The following is a 22,397-nucleotide window of genomic DNA, read 5'->3' on the forward strand; positions in this document are numbered from 1 at the left end:
AAATGGGGCTTTAATTCGCGGACGGAGGGAGTAGCTTTTTTTTTCTTTCTTAAATTAAACGCGGTAGTCTTTTGAAAAGGAAAATAGTCATATGTCTACTTTTTAAAAAATATGCTCCCTCCGTCCATGAAATGAGTACCCATTTGTGGACGGCACAGATTTTAAGAAATGTATGGAGTGTAGTGTGAATAGTTTAAATGTCCCACTTTTTTAGTGTATTAATTAGAGAGATGTGTGGGTCACATTTGCCAAAAAGAGAAATGGGTACTCATTTCGTGGACGGACGAAAAAGGAAATACGGGTACTCATTTCGTGGACGGAGGGAGTATATTATTACTGTTATTATTAATTCATAAATATAAATTTATAAATATTTAATTTTTTGGTATCTGAAAGTCAAGTAAGATCGTGGACCGTGGTAAATATGACAAGATTTATGTTTACGTGGTTTCAGAAGGTAAAGTCTATGCTAAGCTGAGTTTTCTACGCTCCATCCTACGATTGCGACACGTGTCCTCATTCTTTGAACCACAACTTTTTACTTTTGGGCCCAAAACTCGGACCGGTTTAGCAATAGCACTTTGGGCCGTGGTTTCTCATCCTTATACAGTTATACCAGTCTCGATTGCTACGCTGGTATCCGTACCAGCATTATTTTTCATCCCATTAAATTTCGACACGTCACTTAAAATTTTGTTTTGCTTCTTCCCATGTTACAAAGGAGACGTTAACTTGTTCACCATTCTTCCCAGGGTTCTCCAGTATTGTGAACGTTTGAGCTTCTTTTTTTTACCCGAATACAGCCGGTTCCTTCAATTCCTATTTTGTGTTTTTACCACTTTACTAAAACCAGCTGTATGTACTTTTAAGTTACCTGAAATATAAATTGGCGACAACGGCCATGGTCGTGGCAGTGGTCTGCCGCGTTGTTCATCGCCGGTGAAAGAGACGGCGACAAATTGGGGATTTTGGACTTTGCTCGATTTAAGAGAGACAGTCGAGGCGATGGCGACGACGACCATCCGAATTTCTAGTGATATTACCGGCGGCAGGAGTGAGATATGTAGAGGGGGTGGAAGAAGGTTTTGTGTGTCTCTCTTCTTTTGCTGAATTTTGCAGAGAAAGGTCGAGTGAAAGAGATGAGTAAGAAGTTTCTTAATAAATTAAAGCCGACATTTATATGAACTCAGTTATGCTGAATCATGTATTATTTAAGTGATGACTTAATTATGATTTAATCAGGCTTAAATTGGTGATAGTTAACATAAAAGCAGTATTACTTACTTGACTTAAATGTAAATTATAAACAAAGTTACGTAATAATAATAATAATAATAATAATAATAATCCATCCGCCCCACTATAAATAAGTCTCTTTCTATTTTGGGTGTCACACCATAAGTGAGATTCATTCATTTTTATGTAAAAATTTTACTTTTTAAACACATTTTCATTTTTCCACTTACACACAAAATACACGTTTTTTAATTCTCGTGTCCAAAAAAAATGATCTCATTTATACTGAGATGGAGGAAGTAATTATGTACTATAAATATAAATTATTAATTAAATGATTAATAGCATGAAAGGAATTTGCATTAAACAACTTACAAATAAAAAGTAGTATTAATGATGAAATTGTCTTTCATAAATGAATCTCAATTTGATGAAATTGTTTCACAAATTCAAATTGGGGATTTCACTATTAAGTCTCAAATATCATTTGCATATCATGTTATGCACGAGAAACGTTTTTATATTTTTATATTTATATATAATTGATATCAACTCAATTATCATATTTATAAATATAATTGATATCAAATCAATTATTATAATTGATTGTATTGAAATACCTCTTGTGACTTAAAAAAAAAATGAAAGTAAGATAACATGAAATCGAATTGAGGATAATGAAATTGAAGTAACATTACATGAAATCTAATTAGGTATTATTAAATCAAAGTAAGCTTAGTGGAAATCGAATTGGAGATTATGAAACCGAAGCTTGATTAGAAGAAATCGCATTGGGGATTATCAAATTGAAGTAAAAATAGTGGAAATTGAATTGAGGATTCTCAAATCGAAGTATGATTAGTAGGAAATCGATTGTGGGATTCTCAAATTCATGTATGATAATTGATAAGCAAAAAATCATTTGGGGATTATGAAACTGAAGTACAATTAGTGGAAAATCATTTGAGGATTCTCAAATTGAAGTATGATTAGTGAAAAATCATTTTGGGATTGTGAAATTGAAGTATGATTAGTAGGTAATCATTTGGGGATTATGAAAAATGATGTATGGTTAGTGGAAAATTATTTAGGGATTCTCAAATTCAAGTATGATTAGTGGAAAATCAATTAGGGATTCCCAAATTGAAGTATGATAGGTGGGAAATCATTTGGAGATTATAAAATTGAAGTATGATTAGTGAAAAGTCGTTTGGGGATTAAGAAAATGAAGTATGGTTAGTGGGGAATCGATTGGAGATTCTCAAATTCAAGTATGATTAGTAGGAAATCATTTGGGTATTATGAAATTGAAGTATGATTAGCGGGAAATCATATGGGTATTCTCAAATTGAAGTAAGATTAGTGAAACATTATTTGAGGATTCTCGAATTGAGATAAGATTAGTGAAATAAATCGATTGGGATTATGAAATTGAAGTTAGATTAGTGAATACCCATATGATTTCCCACTAATCATACTTCAATTTTCTTAATCCCCAAACGATTTTCCACTAATCATACTTCAATTTCATAATCTCCAAATGATTTCCCACCTATCATACTTCAATTTGGGAATCCCTAATTGATTTTTCACTAATCGTATTTGAATTTGAGAATCCCCAAATAATTTTCCACTAACCATACATCATTTTTCATAATCCCCAAATGATTACCCACTAATCATACTTCAATTTCACAATCCCAAAATAATTTTTCACTAATCATACTTCAATTTGAGAATCCTCAAAATCTACTGTTAGATATTTTCAAAACGCCATTGATGCCCCGAAGGAGTGAACGTCAAAGATCTCCACAATTAGGTTGTTCTTAGTTTCGGTGATCTGGTCGTATGTTGTGCTTGCATTAATTGCGTTTTTTTGTTAGTGGTAACCCAGCCGCGGCTAAAGTTGCAAAAATAAGAGCTTGAATACCGTAATTGGATATTCAAGTGGAAATTTGCCAATACCTCCGGGTAAATTGAGAATACCGTCGAATTAAATTGAGAATACATCCGGGTAAATTGAAAATATCGTCGGGTAAATTGACAATACCTTCGGGTAATTTGAGAATACCGCTGGGAAAATTGAGAATACCGCCGGAAAAATTGAGAATACCGCCTGGTAAATTGAGAATACCGCTGGAAAAATTGAGAATACTGAGAATACCGCCGGAAAAATTGAGAATACCGCCGGGTAAATTGAGAATACCGCCCGGTAAATTGAGAATACCGCCGAAAAAATTGAGAATACCGCCGGATAAATTGAGAATACCGCCGGAAAAATTGAGAATACCGCCGGAAAAATTGATAATACCGTCGGAAAAATTGAGAATACCGCCGGATAATGTATACATTGTCAAATTTAGATTATCAATAGTTAAAATACCAATTAATTTTATTAATTAACAATGAATATAATAAATTCATCACAAGATGTAATAAAATTTAAAATTTATTTAATTTGATATATAATATACAAAAAATAAAAATTAAATGAGCAAGATGTAATAATTTAAAATTTTAACATATTAAAAGTTTATATTTTAATAAGTGATAATTTTTCCTTAAATTGTTACCTATAAAAACGAAGTAAATTTTTAAGTGGTAATTATGATTGGACACAGATTTTAAGGTCTTTCTAAATAGCTTTTATTCATATTTTTATTTACTACAATCTTCTGATTATTTTGTGTTATAATTATTTAACTCAATTGCTCAAACGAATCAAACAACTATACGGGATATACACGGTAGGGGACACAATATCTTACACAGTTTACTATACAGTAAAATGACATAACCGTGTAAGTAAATGTGTAGATGTTACCTAATCGTATAGTCAACTGTGTAACTAAGAACACCAACTTTAGAGTTTTTTATTAAAAAGAATTTTCGATAAAAATTCAACACACACCTTAGATCATGTTAATCAATATGTTGGAAGTTATAATTTACCACTTAATTATATTTCATTTTCTAACAAATTGGTAATTAATAATTATTTGAAGTTGTAAGTATTTGAAAGAGTTAATCTTGCTTCAATAAATATCTTCAATATATTAGTGGAGATATAGGTAATAGTATAATTATTAATAATTGATGCACAATTCATACTTGTAATTGTTTATCATAATCATCAACTTTAATGATGTATACTTATAATTATTTTAGGCTATCCATCCACGTCAATTGCTCAAACGAATCAAACAGCTATACGGAACATACACGGTAGGGGACACAATATCTTACACAGTTTACTACACAGTAGAATGACATAACAGTGTAACTAACTGTGTAGATGTCACCTAACCGTGTAGTCAATTGTGTAACTAAGTAGAATTATTAGTTGAACTTCAATTGGGGATTCTCAATTTGAACTTGATTAGCGGAGAATCCAATAGAGAATCTCAAATTTGAACTTGATTAGTGGAGAATCCAATAGAGAATATCAAATTTGAACTTGATTAGCGGATAATCTAGTTGAGAATCTCAAATTTGAACTTGATTAGTGGATAATCTAGTTGAGAATCTCAAATATGAACTTGATTAGTGGAGAATCCAATAGAGAATCACAAATTTGAACTTGATTAATGGAGAATCCAATAGAGAATCACAAATTTGAACTTGATTCATGGAGAATCTAATAGAGAATCTCAAATTTGAACTTGATTAGTGAAGGATCCAATAGAGAATCACAAATTTGAACTTGATTAGTGGAGAATCCAATAGAGAATCTCAAATTCAAGTATGATTAGTGAGAAATCAATTGAGAATTCTCAAATTCAAGTATGATTAGTGGAAAATCGATGTGGGATTCTAAAATTCAAGTATGATTAGTGAAAAAGTCATTTGGAATTCTCAAATTCAAGTATGATTATTGAAAAATCGATTGGGGATTCTCAAATTCAAGTATGATTAGTGAAAAATCATTTGGGGATTCTCAAATTCAAGTTTGATTAGTGAAACATTCATTTGAAATTCTCAAATTCAAGTATGATTAGTGGAAAATTCACTTGGAATTCTCAAATTCAAGTATGATTAGTGGAAAATCGATTGGAGATTCTCAAATTCAAGTATGATTAGTGGAAATTCCATTGGAGATTCTCAAATTCAAGTATGGTTAGTGAAAACATCATTTGGAATTCTCAAATTCAAATATGATTAGTGAAAATCGATTGAGGATTCTGAAATTCAAGTATGATTAGTGAAAAATGGATTGAGAATTCTCAAATTCAAGTATGATTAGTGGGAAATCAATTGGGGATTCTCAAATTCAAGTATGATTAGTGGAAATCGATTGAAGATTCTGAAATTCAAGTATGATTATTGAAAACTCGATTGAGGATTCTCAAATTCAAGTATGATTAGTGGGAAATCAATTGGGGATTCTCAAATTCAAGTATGATTACTTGATTAGTAAAAAAATCAATTGGAATTCTCAAATTCAAGTATGATTAGTGAAAAAATCATTTGAAATTCTAAAATTCAAGTATGATTAGTGAAAAATCGATTGAGAATTTTGAAATTCAAGCATGATTAGTGAAAAATCAATTGGGGATTCTTTAGAACATGCTAGAACGTGCTATAATTCACATATATTCCTTATTACATAGCTTTAAATTATAAAGTATGCTACAACATGCTAAGAATTTACGTGTATTATTGATCTCCAATTAAATGATATAATACTCAAATTTATATAAAACATAGCTCGAACAACATAATAAAAATAATAATTGAGCAAATTGAGATTTAATCTCATCAAATTGATTCTCATTAGTGTCATTAGTGAAATTTCACATTCGAATTAATCTAACTAATCTAATCAGTTCCGTATAACATAGCTTGAGCATGCTATTTTGAATATTTTATTTGATGCTATGATGTTTATTGTTCATTTAATTTTTTTCTTGAAGAAATAGAGCATGTTTTAAATTTAAATTAAGGTGTTGGGCGTTCTTTGTCGTAATGTGTGATACTATTCTCAATATTATATCTATTCATAGTCTCAAAAAATATTATATATATTCATATAATTTTTTAAATTTATTTTCAATCTCACTAATAACTTATAATTATTTTTGCATTTACAATAAAGTTTTATATAATAATCAAATAATAATAAATATTTTTATTCGTGTGTCATGCAATGTGGCCAGTTATACTTTAAATCTCACTAAGTATGTTTAAGTTTTATTATACCTATCTCTAACTATAAATATATTTAATTATTTAATCAGTTTTTTTGTAATTTAATTCGGAGTACATCCATAGCATTTCTTTGTCATTGAAAATTGTGCGTGAAATTCCAAAAGTAAAAACAGCTGTGGGTCCCATTTGAAGAAAGTGGTATAATGAAAACAGAAATTGAAGGAACCGGCAGTATTCTTAAAACCGGTCGGTTTATATTACTTTTCAAAAAATTTAATGGTTTGGTCAAGCAGAACACGTGTAATCATCTTATGATGGGAGTGTAAAAAACTGGGTGTAGGATAGATTTTACCGTTTCGGAAAATTACACAAAAATCCCCTTAAAAAAAATTACAGAATAATCAGCCGTGTCTTTTTTTTTTTTTTGAAGGGAATAATCAGCCATGTCAGATTCGCAGCAATTCAACGAAGCTTTCGAGTACCAAAAAATTTATGGGATGATAAATTTACCATGTGAGGGTGCGTTCTTTTTTGTGGCAAATTTATCATGAGAAAATGAGGGATAAACAGAATTTCACTCTTTAAATCCTTCTTTTCTTTTCTCACATTTCATACTTGACCCTTACTCATTCCTCATTTACACTACCAAGGAGGGATAATATTATCCCTTCAAAAATGGTGTGATAATATTATCCATCATTTGTAGTGTAAATGAGGAATAAGTAGGGGTTAAGTAGGAAATGTGGAAAAAGAAAGGGAAATTTAAAGAGTTAAATTCTGTTTATCCTTCATTTTTCCATGATAAATTTACAATCAAAGAGAACGCACCCTGAAACAAAACAAGAAACCTCTGCTTACATTTTCTGTTTGTTAAATACTGCCTAAAGTGTAGTAGTTGAAAGCCATGAATATAACTACATTCTCAAAAAAGCCATGAATACTTACCGATTTTAAGAGTAAGTAGTACAAGTTAGAAGCCATGAATATAACTACATTCTCAAAAAAAAGAAAAAGATTATAACTACAAAACTCTTGCACATAAGAGTTGACAGCGTAAAATTAGCAGTACTATATATTCCACTGAAGGAGACAACTCACTCTTAATTCCCAAGACAATCAGCAAAAGCAGTAACATTTGATGAAGTGATTATTATATATGTGAAGTATAATCAAATTGCGACTCAGTTACTGCAGCAAAAATTTGTATTAGAAGTAAGCCTGATCTAAGTTCCAAGCCATCTCCTTTTTCTAGCTGGTCTTTCTAGCCTAGCCTCAGCAGTCTCAACATTCGAATCTGGCAGCGGGGAGAAAGTCTTCTCACCGTCCCTGCAAACCTTCTCACCATCCCTGCTTGTCGTGACGGGCTCCTTGAAACGCTCCCTTCGCCTCTCCATTTTCATTATAATCTCCTTAATCTTCTCATCATCCAATTTCTCAACCACTCTGTTATCATTTGAAGTAGTTTCCGGGTGCCCAGAAACATTGATCTGTGATTCATCTTCATTCTGAATTTCTTCAGTAATGATCTGGCCTTCCTCGGTGTTCAGAGACTCGTTCTGGTGGTTTTTGGAGAACTTACTTTGCTGATTTCTGCCGCTAAGGCTAGCATTTATCTCTCCTTCATCAGTTGGAACAGTCTTCTCTGGTTTGAATTCATCTGTGTCTTCAGAATTATTTGGTTCCTTGTTGTCAGTCGATCCCACGAGGTCACACTTACCATAGTATGTATCTTCTCCGGCTTCTGTGGTTCTTCTTATAGAGGACTGCAAGGTGCACTGCCACAAGGGGACATCAAAATCAAATGTTCTACAATATATAGTGAAGAATGATGACCGAATCGTTCAGAACAGATGATACAGATCATTCAAACTGAGCAAAATATCATTGAAAAGTTACGGAAACTACAGATACAGCTATAGAAAACAATTTGAGATAAAGAGAAACTATGGGAACAATCAGGCATCCAAAAGAGCAGAAACTAAATACTCAGGATGCCTTACGTAGCTACTAATTGGTCATTTGAAACCACAAGGGAGAATTCAATTGATAACAAACAAATCACATGCATAACCCCAAAGTAAATAGACCAGTTTCAGAGACCTTGTAGGTTAACATCAACAGTGCAACAAGCCTTATCAAGATAAGAATAAGAAAGAATCAATTCTCATTATCTTAGATAAATTATGCAGGTGAAGCTTATGTACATAACTGTGGTATTTACCATTTGATCACAAATGTGAAACTAATGTGGTTTTCAATTATGCAAATTAGAACAAACTAAAGTTATTGCCTCATACAGAAGAGTGGTATGGCGTTTCAAACTATTTGCAACATGTAAATAAGACAACAAATGTATAATCAGAAGGCATTGTGGTTTATGAATACTATATAACAGATGAAAACATAGATAAGACAACTCATAGATCTAATGAATAAAATATAGAAGATGCTGATTCTATTTCAAGAGAAAAAAGTTGGCAAGGAGAAAATTTCAAAATATTATCGTACCGTGTAAACTTATCGATGCAAGTACTAAGCACACTAACAACATCCAACCTTCTGCCAGAGAATTAACCATTTGGAAGGAGTGGATATGAAAGAAGACTCAAGAGTTCCAAAAAGAATATGGCAGCAATAAGGCAACTATCTGGCCCAAAAGGGTGCTACGATTACAAAGGATTACATGCTACAAAATCAACCAGATCCAGAATTTACACGCGAACCCAATTAGATGTCATTGATCATAGAATATTCAGGTCATTTGCGATAAAGTCAAATAAGCAATTACACCAACACCATGTGCCTGCATATTAGATCCTCAACATAAATTACTGATAGTCTTCGAAAAAGTTGCAGCACAAACATAATTTTGAGAGCAACATATGCAATGATTGAGGGGAACACGGTATAAAATATGCGTGCCCTACAAATAGGGGGCACTAGCTTATATTTAACAAAATGGTACAGTGAATTGACCTCAACTTCCTCAATTTTACCTTTCTGCCCTTAACCACCAAGCGATCAACTGAATCTTGGTGACTCGGATGCCTCTGAGCATGACTATTAAGTTTGGTGGATTTATGACACCCGTCAAAATGATTACTGTTCTCTTCTTCTCCCAATATATTGGAGTTCCGCCTCCTCATTTCTCTTTCACTAAGTTCCATAATACGACAAGATGCAGGTTTACCATCAGCCTCATCATTCTTTAAAATTCTTTTAGATTTATGGGATCGCTCCTCAGAGCCGAAGACAATACGGTCCTGCTGCCTGGACTTATCTACATCTTCCTTCGGAAGGAATACTTCAGAATGTTGATTGCGTCTTCTCCCAACAAATGATCCTCATATCGAATGCTTTCTCTTGTGTAATTGGTGTTTGAAGATGGTTGGTAGTCTCTTCTTTTGACATGAAAATCCTCAGGAGAACAATACCTGAGGTTTTCTCTGGGGACAAAAGTGGCGACATCAGTATCATACTGATCACACTCTATGCGCATTTCTCTCCGTGAGCACCTGATGTTTCTTTGAGCAACCCCCATTTTTGGTCCAGAAGCTCCTAGAAACTCCCCCCTGCCAGAAGCGTAAGGTTCTTCAGACGGATAAAAAGGAAAAGGTTGATGTTTGATGTTCCTCCTGTCATTAACCTCATTCTCAATATAGCAGAAATTTTCTGAACTATTCAAAGGGCTATGACGTCTTCTATTGCCCTTTGAAGAGCTCTCCACTTCTCTTCTATCATGAGCTACATCCCGATCATATCTACAATCAAGATGATCTCTATCTCCGCCACTACTAGGGCGAATTCTTCTTCCTTCCACATATCTGTCATCATAATCATGTACTGGTGGCAGACAGTCTTGTCTGGTTCTCCGCCTGAGACGTTCACCTTCTCCTTTATACAACAACTGTGTACCTCTGTGGTCAACTGTAGAGGAGTACTTTAGTGATAAGTTCCTTACCCCTCGATATCACCCTGAAACTGATGTCTCCTTTGATTATGATATCTATAATATTCCGAAGATTCATAATCCATCTGACTACTTCTCTTGTCAAGAAAATTTTTTCTTTCACTAATATTGTGACCATCAAGGGGACCTGCTTTGTACCTACTATTTGGATTGTCCCAGTATTGGTTTTTCAAGAATGCCTGGCCCATATGATGATCAGGCAAACGTCCACCTGAGTAAGTCAGCATTCTTTCTGAGTAGCTGCAGAAAGGAACATCAGTCTCATTAATTTTGAGATCTACCATTGCTCTATGTTGGTTAACATGTCTGTTATAGAGATGCTTGGCATCAGTTGCATAAGAAGCATCCTCATCGGCTCGGTTTTTGAAATAGGGCATATAATTAGATTTCTTGGGCTGATTAGAATGCTTCCGTGTGCTGTCTTGCCGTCTCTCATAATATCCACCATCTCTGGTACCTCGTCTGACACCACGGCTTTCAGAGTGTTTGGGAGGATGATATTTGTGAGTGATTGGATCTTGTGATTCACAATGTAAGCTAGATGAAGAGTACCTTAAACGCTTAGGGCTCTTTTCAAAATATCTGCTACCGTATGCAGCACGACTAGGAGAAGAAGGGTATCCTTGGCCACGCTGACTCCAACTGCTTTTAAATGCATCTGGTTCTCGTGCTGATGACACTTTATTCGATATGCAACTTGCTTTTCTTCTATCTGTATCATCAGAAGTTTCGGATATCCCATCTGAATCACATTCAGAGACTTCACAAGGGCTATCCTCCACTGAGTCGGATATCTGCACACTTCCACGCTTATCCAAATCCAAGGGCACAGGATAGCTCGCTTCTGTATGCCTGGAGATGTAATCAATTGGGCAGGAAGTTATCATTGTTTAGAACATATATTCATGAAGAATGAAACACAATATGCAAGGTAGATCAATAAGAAAAATGTGTTACTTCTCCTTCTACCAAACCATAATCTGTATAATCTACAATTTGAACATTTCCATATTAAAGATTTCCAACATTCATACTCATCTCTGCTTGCCATTCAACATAGCCTTTGGCCAAGTGGTAATCACGAAACCAGATAAAAAAATTGAAGTTTAAATGCCATATGCCTTGAGTGTGTAACCATTATAAGACAATACAAAACATCCTCGTAAAAACAATTGAACAAAGCTCTATTGGTTGCAATACATATGCTGCTTCTCAACATTATCCAGAGGAGCATATTTAGAGTGATTACAACATCAAATAAAATCAAAGTAATGCAACAGCACCATCAGTGAGATTGGTTGAAGGGAAGACCTTTCTGAGGCAATTTCTGGTCCTCCGTGTTTCCTTCCATAGTTAGGTTGGTTATCCTCACTACTAAAGAAAGGATTTCTGTCATCAGAGTCCCCTTTCCTGCATGTTCTGCGCACTTGTTGTGTCGTTTCATGAACTCTCTTCGTCTTAGAATTCGAGGAATTATACTGCAAAATCTACAGTCGAAATCCATGTAATATACTATAAGCATGACATAGAAAATGGTGAAACTAATTTGATAACTATCAATAACTGTAGAGGAATCAAAATTCACAATTGATGAGTTGATGACCAAACTAACAATCTCCCACTCCAGTTTCAACTCTAGCAACAAGGAGAAGCACACAAAAGATCATATGTATACTACAGTCGAACACAGACCAATCAAAGACATAATCCATTCTTATTACTTCTCAATCTTCTCTAACAATTCTAAACCTTAATCAATCAACTTAAACCCAAATAAGCAACCACAATATAACCAAACATTTAAACAATCAACAGAAATATAAGTATACAACACAACCTTTCTCTGGGACTGGGAGCTGTAATCCCCACCATTGACGGTCTTCTCCTTTCCAGATATTTCTTCATATCTCTTACGTTCATAATTCTCACCTACTTTTCTCTCAACTTCATCATAGCCATCACTAGCCAATCGGTCCTCGCTATCTCTCTCACTCTCACTCTCACTCCAGCTCGTGCTCCCGCTTTCACATCTATCACCATTCTCTACAGGCAAATTTCTCAAATCACCACAGCCACCGGCCTTCTCCTCCTTTGCCTCCTGACGTGCGGCATCACGCTCCTCAGCTGCCTTATTCTCTCCTCGCGGGGCATTTGCGGAAATACGATCGCTCCGTGGGGGCAATTCTGTCGACCGATGCAAAGCGCTGATTGCTGAGCTCGCCTGTACCTCAACGTCAGCATAAAGGTCGCTGAAGTCATCATCGTCGAATTCCTCCATCGCGAAAATGGAGGCGAATAAAATTAGGAATAAGAGGGTTTTGATAAACCCTCCTAGAAATTTGGGATTCCTAAAACCCTAGAAGCAGCTCTTGACATTTTGGCATTGAAAAGGGTTTGTGTTTCTCTTTTTATCTTTTTTTTTTTTGAAAATGGCATATAAGTAACTTTATCCCAATTCACAATCTATAGTATATTAAAACATGGGTTAATGTACAAATACATTTCTAATGTAGACACCCCTAGAACGTATACCCCCATACTTAATATTGGATCAAATAAGTCCCGATGTCTCAAAATCGGGACAATTAAACCCTCCCCTGAAACGGCGTTACACGTCCGTTACTTATTTTCCATTCTTCTTCGCCAAGCTTCGGAAATGGCCTTCGGTCATGCTTTGCCTCGTTTGCAGTGTCTTCTCCCCCTATCTCTCCATCTCGCTCGACTCTCTCCACCACTCATCTCCACGCCGCGCGCAGTCATGGCTTCATAGATCCATTCGTTTTTATTTTGTGAATCTTCATTTTGATTTTTGGCACGGTGCCGAACTGGTTGATAATCAGGGTGAATGGATTGTCGTTATTTCTACGATGAGCACAACCACATCCATTCTCAACAACTTCCGATCCGTCGAATTAACAACTAGCTTAGAGAGAGAGAGATATGTAACTAACTGCAAGCCGCCAACAACCCCGGCAAATTCGAATTAGAATCCGACGGCAGATTTGCAACTCTGAGGAGAAAGACTCAAAATGGGAGGGCCCCGAATGGGAAGCAACTTAACACGAAGGGTGTTAAGAAATTGGGGACGACTTCTTCTTTGAAGATTGAGAGGGGTAAAGTGCAGAGTGTGACCGAGGAGAATAGTGGTGAGGCAAGATTTCTTGTCACGGCGGCTACTCGCCTGAATTAAGGGGGAAGAAGATTTAAAGGATTTCTTATAAGTTGGGGATTTTTGTTACTTATGTGAAATCAAGATACGAGAGAAAGAAGAAGAGATTGGAGGAGAGGATATGGTGGCACGACGGCAACACTGTTGTTCCTGCGACCATTGTCACCAGCGAGTGGTGGCAGATGGAGTTGGGGAGAAAGAGAGAGAAAGACTGATAAACAAAAATTTAATAAGTAACGGTCGTGTAACGCCATTTGGGGGATGATTTAATTGCCCCGATTTGGGACATCGAGGGCTTATTTTATCCAATGTCGAGTATGGAGGTATACGCTCTAAGGGTGTATACATTAAGAGTGCATTTTCACCTTAACCTTTAAGAAATTAAGAGCATTTCATTCTCCAAAAAATAAATAATAATAATAAGAGTATTTCCAGCCCTAGAGACCCTTGCCTTTTGGAGGCTTTAAGAAGCGATCCCCACTTTAAAAGCCTCTAGGAGTGTGCAGAAATCGAGCCAGCCAAAAAATTGACTGAAAAAAAGGCCGAACCGATTGATTTTCGGTCCGATTTTTTTGTTTTTGCTATGGTCAATCGGTTCGGCCCATTTTTTTTTTCAGAAAAATGGTTTTTTTCGGTTGGTTCGATTTTCTCAAATTTGGTCGGTCGAACACTGAACCAATCGATAATATATATATATATATATATATATATATATATATATATATATATATACGTTCAATGTAGACCACTAAATATTCAAAGAACAGAGACCAAATATGATGCAGCCCAAGGTTCATCGTTAGTGCAAGAAGTTTGGAAGCAAGAGTTGATGAAGAAGCCAATTGGAGATGGTGGAGTTGGCGCGTTGGATAGCCCACGTTTGATTAATCTCATTACGTGCATTTGTGTCGAAGTTGGAAGACTTTATTTATTTATTTTCAACCTTGTTATTTTAGAGCCCCATAGTTTAGTTTATTATGTTATTTTCGAAAATTAGGGAATAAGGGCCTTGTTTGGTTGATTAGTTTAGTTAGGGTTTTTATTTAAGTTGTTTCCTTATTAGATTAGGTTTAGTTTTTGCCTATATATATGACTTTGTTGTGTTGGACGAAAATTAACCCTATTATTAATCAAATTTGTGAGTTTTATTCTCTCTTGAGAGTTTTCAAGTTCTTCTTGATTTTTCCAAGATGAGTTCAATTATCGGCGTATCGACGAGTCAACCAATCATCGTCTGATGTCATTCATCGTCCTCGAGTTGCTGCGTCAACATCACGTTAGGGTATAGGGAATTCGTTTCGCCTATATCATTATGTGGGTTAGATTCAGAGGTTTTGGGATTTTCATTATCTGTTCCATCTACCGTTCGTTCTTCAGTCTTCCGCTTGCGTGTTCGTTTGAACGGTCTGGCAAGGATCGTATCATTGGCACCAGAGCCGCGTTTCGTATCCAGGTTTTTTTTTTCTGTCTTCGTGTCAAGGGTAGACGTTTTTTAGGGTTTCGTTTTCTGTTCCGTTTGTTGCGTTTGTTTCGTTTCGTTTTCTGATCCAAGTTTTCCTTTTTCAAGGATTATGATTTCCGTATTTCAATAATTTAGGATTCCGTTTTCGTTCAAGGGTAGACTTCTTTAGGGTTCTGTTTCTGCGTTTTCCATATTTCCGCAATTTAGGGTTTCGCCTATTTCAATTTTAGGGTTTATGTCATTTGATCTTTTCCGTGTTTTCCATATTTTTCCCTGCAAGATTTTCATCCGAATTTTAAAGTACCATAACATATACACCCATACACATCCATAATCCATCATCGACTCAAACTGGTCGCCATTTTTTCATACTTCATTTTTTTCGTTTCGTTCTTGAGTTTTTCAGAAATCGTTGGTGTGTAATTTTATTCATTTGTTTCCTTAGGTCGTGTAGAGTCTTTTGGGTCATCTTCTGTGTGCAGTTTTTTCGAATTTCGATTAAATCTCGTAGTGTTTTCTGGGTTCCTTGGGTATTATAGAGTGTGTTGAGACAGCTTTTGTGCAACACGTTTCTGAGTTTCCAGCTTCGTTTCTTTGTGCCTTTTCGTTTTCGATTTGATGAACGTTCATCAAACCCGTTGAACATATCAGTAATTCCGCTGAACATTGCGCCGCCTTCGACTGCCGTGTAGCAATTTTGTCACAAATTCAAATATTAGATATTCGAACTTCATAAAAAACTTTCTATTTACTGGTTTAGAGATGTAATATACGATATCTTTTAGAGATGTCCTATACGATGTCACAAATTCATTTTTTGCTCAAATTCTAGTTGACGTGGCAAGTCGAAATATCAACGTGTATTCATCGAATGTTTTAAAAAATGATATTGTATACGACATTTCTAAAAGATATCGTATAAGACCAGGGACGGGGCTAACCTACGGAAGGCCCGATGCGAAATTTAAAAATTGGTCCTTTTCCGTAGCTAAGAAATGAATCAAAAATATAAAATAATATATATATTATATATTAATGAACGATAGTTTTTTTTTTATCTAATTACAGAATAAGCCATGTAAAAACTAAAACATTCACTTGAAAATTCCTTGTAAATTTTTGAAACAAATCACTAATAACACTTGAAAATAACTATTAACTAATTTATTAAAATATAATTAAAAATTCACACAATGACACAATCATAAGATTTACCTAATTACCTTGTGTTTGTTGTCTGTGAATGTTGACTGTTAAACGAGAATAGATAATTAGAGCTAATGCTTTTTAAGACTTGAGAGAGAGAGAGAGAGAGAGAGAGAGAGAGAGAGAGAGAGAGAGATAGTAGAAGAGAAAATAGGAGAACATGAAAAAACTGAGAAAGAAATGTTATCTAATCTTTCTTTATATTTACAGAGGTGGAATACGTAAAGTCTTTTTATTTATTTTTGGTAAAAAAATATATTTATCACAAATGATATACTATTTTTTTTTTTACGTCAAGGCCCAAGTTAATGAAGAAATTATATCTTATTTTCTAATTTCACACGCCACTTAATGAAGGAAAAAGGCCCCAAAGCAGTAAAAATATAAAATTGGCGCTCTCCATAATCGAACCCGCATCAACTTGAAGAGAACATCTTTCCACTAAACTAATTAATGAAGTTATTTATTTTTCAACTATTTAAATATATATAAATACAAGAACCTATATATAATCGGGGGTCCTGTGCAATCGCCCACCCTGTACACCCTCAAAACCGCCACTGTATAAGACATCTCTAAACCCGTAAATCATAAGATTTTTATGGAGTTTGAAAATCTAATATTTGAATTTGTGATAAATTGCTACAACGTTAAAGTTCATGTATTTTTTTACACATTTCAAAGTTCATGTGCAAAATCAAACTACCCCCAAAGTTGGTGTATTTAGGCGCCAATAACCCTTTAATTCAATACTACTTCTCCATCCACAAAAAATAGTTTTAGAAAAAATAACACGATTTTCAATAAAAATAATTAAAATTAGAGTTAGGCCCATGTAAAAAATATTGTTCCTCTTATGCTAACGTATGAGGCCTTTCCCCTTGGATTTCTAATCCAAGCATGAACAATAAATCCATATTACTAGAAAATTTGCAAACCAAAATTCATCCATTGACTGACTAGGTGCGCTTGAAAAGTTTTGAGGTATGTTGTGCGTGATAACTATAATAATTGAATGTGTTTCTTCCCTTTGGATGATGGTAGATTTTGTAATGCCTTGGCCATTTCTAGTTTCGGCGTTTGTTGGTAAATTTTAGATTCCTCGTTTTGTCTTCCTACTGCAACTTGTTTTATCCTTCGTTTTGTCTTTCGTTTATGCAATCGCCCAAACTTCATCCACTTATATTTTTGTTGTTGATATTAGTTATGCCTTAAATCTAGCTGCAAATATATGCACACATGAGTCTCTTGTTGCACTAGCAACATTGATTAGTGTTTTTTCTTGCATTAATTTATTGGATAATAAATCAAGAAATATATAAGTATTTCCAATTTCTTAGTTTTTAATACTTCCATATATTATTTGATTAAATTTCTAGCTTATTCCTTTAAATTGTTGGTACAATATTTAAAGAAGGGAAGACCGAGTCGAAACATGGGTGAACTAAATGTTTGGGTGGATGAAACTTGTTTTAAGGTTTTTAAAATTGTGTTCTGAAACTTTTTTTTTTTTACTTTTTTATCTTCTTGATAGAATAAAATATGGGTTAATGTCGTGAAAAACCATGAACTTTGGTGCTATTTTCAAACTTTCCATAAACTATTTTTTTTATCCAATTTTCCATGAACTTAAACAACCCGAACAATTTTTCCACAATTTTCAAAAAGCCCCAATTAGAGTGCTGACATGGCACTCTTTAAGTCACCTGAAAGATGACATGTCTTCGCCGGCGACATTAAGAAACGACGTCGTCTACATTGGCATCAAACTACGTCGTTTTCTTCAATTTTTATTTCCTACATTATTTATGTCTACATTTGGGGAAATTAAGAAATCACTTCCCCATTTCCACGATTGAGGGTTTCAGAAGAATCTGATGAATTTCTCGCCTTCTTCATCTTATGGCGCCACTTCTTCCATGGCTACACCTGATTCCCTCCCTGAATGTACGTGCAAACTTCGAGTGGAGATGAAAACGTCGCGAACGCACCTCAATCCTGGGCTAAGATTCCTCAGATGCTCCAACAAAGAGGTGATTGTCACGTTTTTTTGTTTTGAGTTTATTTCTGTTCTCTCTTCTTCCTTAAAGCAACAATCTTTGTTGTTGCAGAAACAATGTGGCTTCTTTGAGTGGGTAGATCCTGAAATAAAGCCTAGAAATCAAGACAATGATGCTGAAAAATTGAACTTCTGGATTGGAGAATGCTATCGCCTGCAGAAATATGTGGAGGAAGATATGAAGCGAATTAGATTGTTGGAGGATGAAGTGAGACTCCTCAGAATGGAGAAGGTTAAGGGCAGCAAGAACTGGAAGAAGAAGGTGTTTGTTTGTGCTTGTGTTGTTGGAGTTGTTAGTGTGGTAATTCAAGCATTTGTTGCTTAGGGTATAGGGTTGATGGTGTTTTGTTTTCATTCCTCTTGTAACAACCTTGTAATCTCATTGGCAATGGTAATGAGAAGTAAGTTTATTTTCAGAATTCTGTGCAAGAAATCTTCCACATCAAAAACTGATTACAAAACATTGGCAATGTTCAAGAAATGGAATAACATAACTGATTATGATATTTATACCATCAAAAACTGAGACAAAACATCTTCAACATCAACAATCCAAATTCAAATTGTCTTAATCCATCTTGAAGAAACAGAAACATGAAAAGTTTGTACATCAAAAACATCAAAAACACCAAACAACATCAAATGGACAGATGGACAGCTCATCTCCTCTTCAACAATCCATCTTCAAGTGTTGGTTTGGGATTCCTGTGTAGGGCCTTGAATGGACAGCTCCTCTCCTCTTGGGATTTGTTGCACATAACTCCCACTTGCAATATAAGAGATCCCTGTTTCTTCTCCAATGTAATGACCTATTCCTTTGCTTGCCTACTTTGCCTGACATTGCTTCTTGCTATCATATACTCTTCATCTTCTGACCCTAGCTCTTTATCACCTAAAGAATCATCTGACTCTACGTCCTCTTTCTCACTAAATTGAGGAACATAATCATCATCATCTTCATCTGTTTCATGCAGCTCATCCATCAGCACATCATGCTCAATCCTTGGCTCAATATGCACATTCTGCTCTTTCACTACACTAGCAGGCTCTTCCCTATCAAACACCTTCTCTTTCCCTTTGGACTGATTTACCTTCCTCTTCCCCTTCCTTAACTCAATCTGCACATTCTGCTCTTTCACTACACTAGCAGGCTCTTCCCTATCAAACACCTTATCTTTCCCTTTGGACTGATTTACCTTCCCCTTCCCATTCCCCTTATTACTACTACTCTTAGTGGTTGTTATAGTCTTCGTAACTGTCTTAGTAACAGTTTCAGATTCAGTGACAGCCTTCTTGACCTTTCCCTTTTCCCATCATCCACATAGATACTCACACATGTAATTGTAGATGTACAACATTGTATCATTTGCATTACCTGCTTATCATCACACAAATCCATAAACACTAAAGTTCTAGGAACCTTGAAAGCTAAACACCTCCAAGAAGTATACCCAAGCTGCTTGATTTCCTCCTCTAAGTCAAAATAACCAAACCTATCCTTATCTAAACCGAATTTCCCCAAAACTTCACCACCTGAGTACAATCTACTTGCGCCTAGGTGGACAAACTTCCCACCATGGTGAATATACAAGCCAAATGAGTCACTGCGCAAATTGAAAAAAAGGAAATTCAATGTGATGGATGGGCAAGAAGAAGATTCAACTACATAGTAAATCAAAATCAAAGATTCACAGCAATAGACAAGTAAAGACTCAATTTTTTCTATGACCTAAGGGCGGCAAAAATCTATGGGCGACAAATTCTATACAGGGGGAAAGAGAAATACCTATCTCCCATTTCGCGAAATATCGTCGTCAATATCTCTTACTTCGTCTTCTTCTCGGCGCCTCACTCGCAATATCTCGTCGTCCCAAGGTCAAATTCTCCCATAACAGTTGCAGTCAAGATTCGACAATGGTGAATGTAAGAAAATGCGGTGAAATTAGGTTAGGGTTAATATGATTTCACCCCAGCAAAAGAAACGGCGTCGTTTGATGCGAATTCTAGCTCAAACGACGTCTTTTCATATACTTTATCAAAACGCCGTCGTTTCGACTAATGCCACGTAATGCCACGTAGGCGCCACCTAAGACCGGACAATCACCGGAGTTGAAAATTGTGGAAAAATTGTTCGGGTGTTTAAGTTCATGGAAAATTGGATAAAAAAAATAGTTCATGGAAAGTTTGGAAATAGCACCAAAGTTCATGGTTTTTCACGACATTAACCCATAAAATATTGAACCAATCGGTTGACATTCTAGACATCTAGCGAGTGTGGATGTGTATAACTCTAAAGTAATAATAAAGCGTTGAACTAGAGATCTTGCTATTTTGTGAAATCTACTAAATGCCAACATTCTGTAAATTTTCTCAATAAAAGATTCTTGCAGACAAATTGTTGAATAAATTGTTTAAAGAGATAGTATTTCTCAATGTTACAAATTTCATTACCACTTAACCTCGTTTAAATGTAGAACAAAAAGGTGCTTATTTTTTCTCAATACTAATCTCTTAACAATGATCTAAAATTCAGATTTATAAAAATAAATTAAAGTTTAACTATAAATTAAAATTTGTTAAAAGCTTGGAATATAACTACAGTTAATGCTTTCTTACTCTCAAGCGAGGTTTGTGTTTTGAGTTTATATATGTTTTCTATTTCGCTTGTGCCTATCTGTTGAGTATAATTACATGTGCATGTTTGAGGATAATTGTGTTTGAAGTGCGTACGTGCGTGTGATGAGCTCAACTTTATGTTCGTTTTTATTTTTATTTTTATGTCTAGATATTGTCTTTTTTCTTTTTGTTTGAGTCGTATGTCTGGGAGGACACATTAGAGTAGGAATGGTCTTTTTGGCAGAGCAGGTGCATGTACGAGCATAATGTTGTTATATTTTGCGAAAGAGGTATGCTTATCAAATCAAGGCCATTTAGAACATTAATTAAACGATATAGCATGAAAGTCAAAGTCAGAGATGAAGCTGCTCAAATACTCCAGGCTTTTTGACCAAAGTGTCACGCCAAATCCAGTATTGGACGAAAGGTCCAGGGCAAAAGCAAGCGCAGTAGCAGGATGCAACATAATAAGAATGTGGAGGCTTGGTACGGGCGAAGGTGATGGATATCCTTAAAAGGACAAATAAGGTCAAAATTTAAATACCTTATCCCTTATGATCATATTAGCTCAAATTAACCTGAAGATTGGGCTTTAGCGTGCATGACGCGTGACGATAGGGGCATTATTGCTTTTGACCTATAATCAATGGATATATGCATGTAGTGAATATAATTGCACTTTTAATTGAGTGATTATTCATGTTTGATTATTCGAGTCTAAATTTGGTTATCTATTTAATTTAAGTTACTTTTCTGTTTCAATTCATTTATCTTTTTTGTTTTGCATACGAGTAATTATAGTAGTAAGCAAAATTCAAAATCTCTTTAGTAACACTGTGATATGGAAAGTTACAATCAATTTCATGTAAAACTGCTTCAGTTGCCGTTAATTAAAAGTAAGTTGTGAATATAAAACTATAAATTTATTTGCGTGAAACTAATCGAGGAATTCGTGGTATATATTGCAATACTCCAAAACTATAGTACTCCCTCGGCCCACAAAGAGTGTGTGGTGGAGTGGAGGGCACATGTTTTAATAAAAAAAGTTAAAAAATGTGATTTTAGTGTTAAATGGTAGTATTGGGCTTATCGAATCTATATCTTTATCTTTATATTATAAAAAAGCAAAGTAAATATAATTTAATTTAATTCGATTATAATTGGGAATTGGAGTGAAAAAATTATAAACCATTTAGCAAAAATCGTGGAATCCATTTCCTACAAAACCGCATTAGTGGTTTATTCTTCTTAATGATATAGACTATAGTAACTCAATTTCAATCAAATTGTGTAATTTAGAGCCGCCACTTTATTAAAATATCAAAATTGATTAGTATATATAAAAGAAACTCAACAAAGATTAAAGAAGAATGAATGACGCGGGGAAAAAAAAGGGTGAAATAAGGAACGGCGAAAGGCCGGCAAGGAGGACGCAAAACAAAGCAAGGGGAACATAAGGCAAGGGCGCCCTCACATTTTTTTCCTTTTCTTCTCTTATCCCATCAATTTTCACTATTTTTCTCTCTCTTTT

At 34.9% G+C, this 22,397-nt stretch overlaps 1 protein-coding gene across 4 annotated transcripts; it reads right to left on the bottom strand.

The window, feature by feature from the left end:
- Window positions 1–7,295: 7,295 nt before the first annotated feature.
- On the bottom strand, window positions 7,296–12,765 carry LOC131024230 (uncharacterized). Of its 4 annotated transcripts, none has more exons than XR_009101698.1 (4): window positions 12,192–12,765; window positions 11,666–11,832; window positions 9,381–11,206; window positions 7,296–8,159 (listed from the first exon to the last, which is right to left on the bottom strand). XR_009101698.1 is itself a non-coding variant. In XM_057953742.1 (3 exons), the coding sequence occupies exons 1-3, from the start codon at window positions 12,630–12,632 to the stop codon at window positions 10,342–10,344; spliced, it is 1,482 nt and encodes a 493-aa protein (XP_057809725.1). In that variant the 5' UTR covers window positions 12,633–12,764; the 3' UTR covers window positions 9,294–10,341. The 4 variants fall into 4 exon arrangements, 1 of the variants encoding a protein (XP_057809725.1); XR_009101697.1 differs by having other exon boundaries at window positions 7,296–8,147; window positions 11,666–11,841; window positions 12,192–12,764; XR_009101696.1 differs by having other exon boundaries at window positions 11,666–11,841; window positions 12,192–12,764.
- Between the last annotated feature and the right edge of the window lie 9,632 nt (window positions 12,766–22,397).

This window comes from Salvia miltiorrhiza, chromosome 5, assembly GCF_028751815.1.
Source record: "Salvia miltiorrhiza cultivar Shanhuang (shh) chromosome 5, IMPLAD_Smil_shh, whole genome shotgun sequence".
In the NCBI taxonomy this organism is placed as follows: Eukaryota; Viridiplantae; Streptophyta; class Magnoliopsida; order Lamiales; family Lamiaceae; genus Salvia; species Salvia miltiorrhiza.

Excerpts from the sequence above, each read along its gene's own strand:
- LOC131024230 (XM_057953742.1), bottom strand. The coding sequence starts at position 12,632 with ATGGAGGAATTCGACGATGATGACTTCAGCGACCTTTATGCTGACGTT. Across the intron at positions 11,842-12,191 it reads GCTCCCAGTCCCAGAGAAAG|ATTTTGCAGTATAATTCCTC; the intron begins GTTGTGTTGTAT and ends TTTCGACTGTAG. Across the intron at positions 11,207-11,665 it reads CCAGAAATTGCCTCAGAAAG|GCATACAGAAGCGAGCTATC; the intron begins GTCTTCCCTTCA and ends TTACATCTCCAG.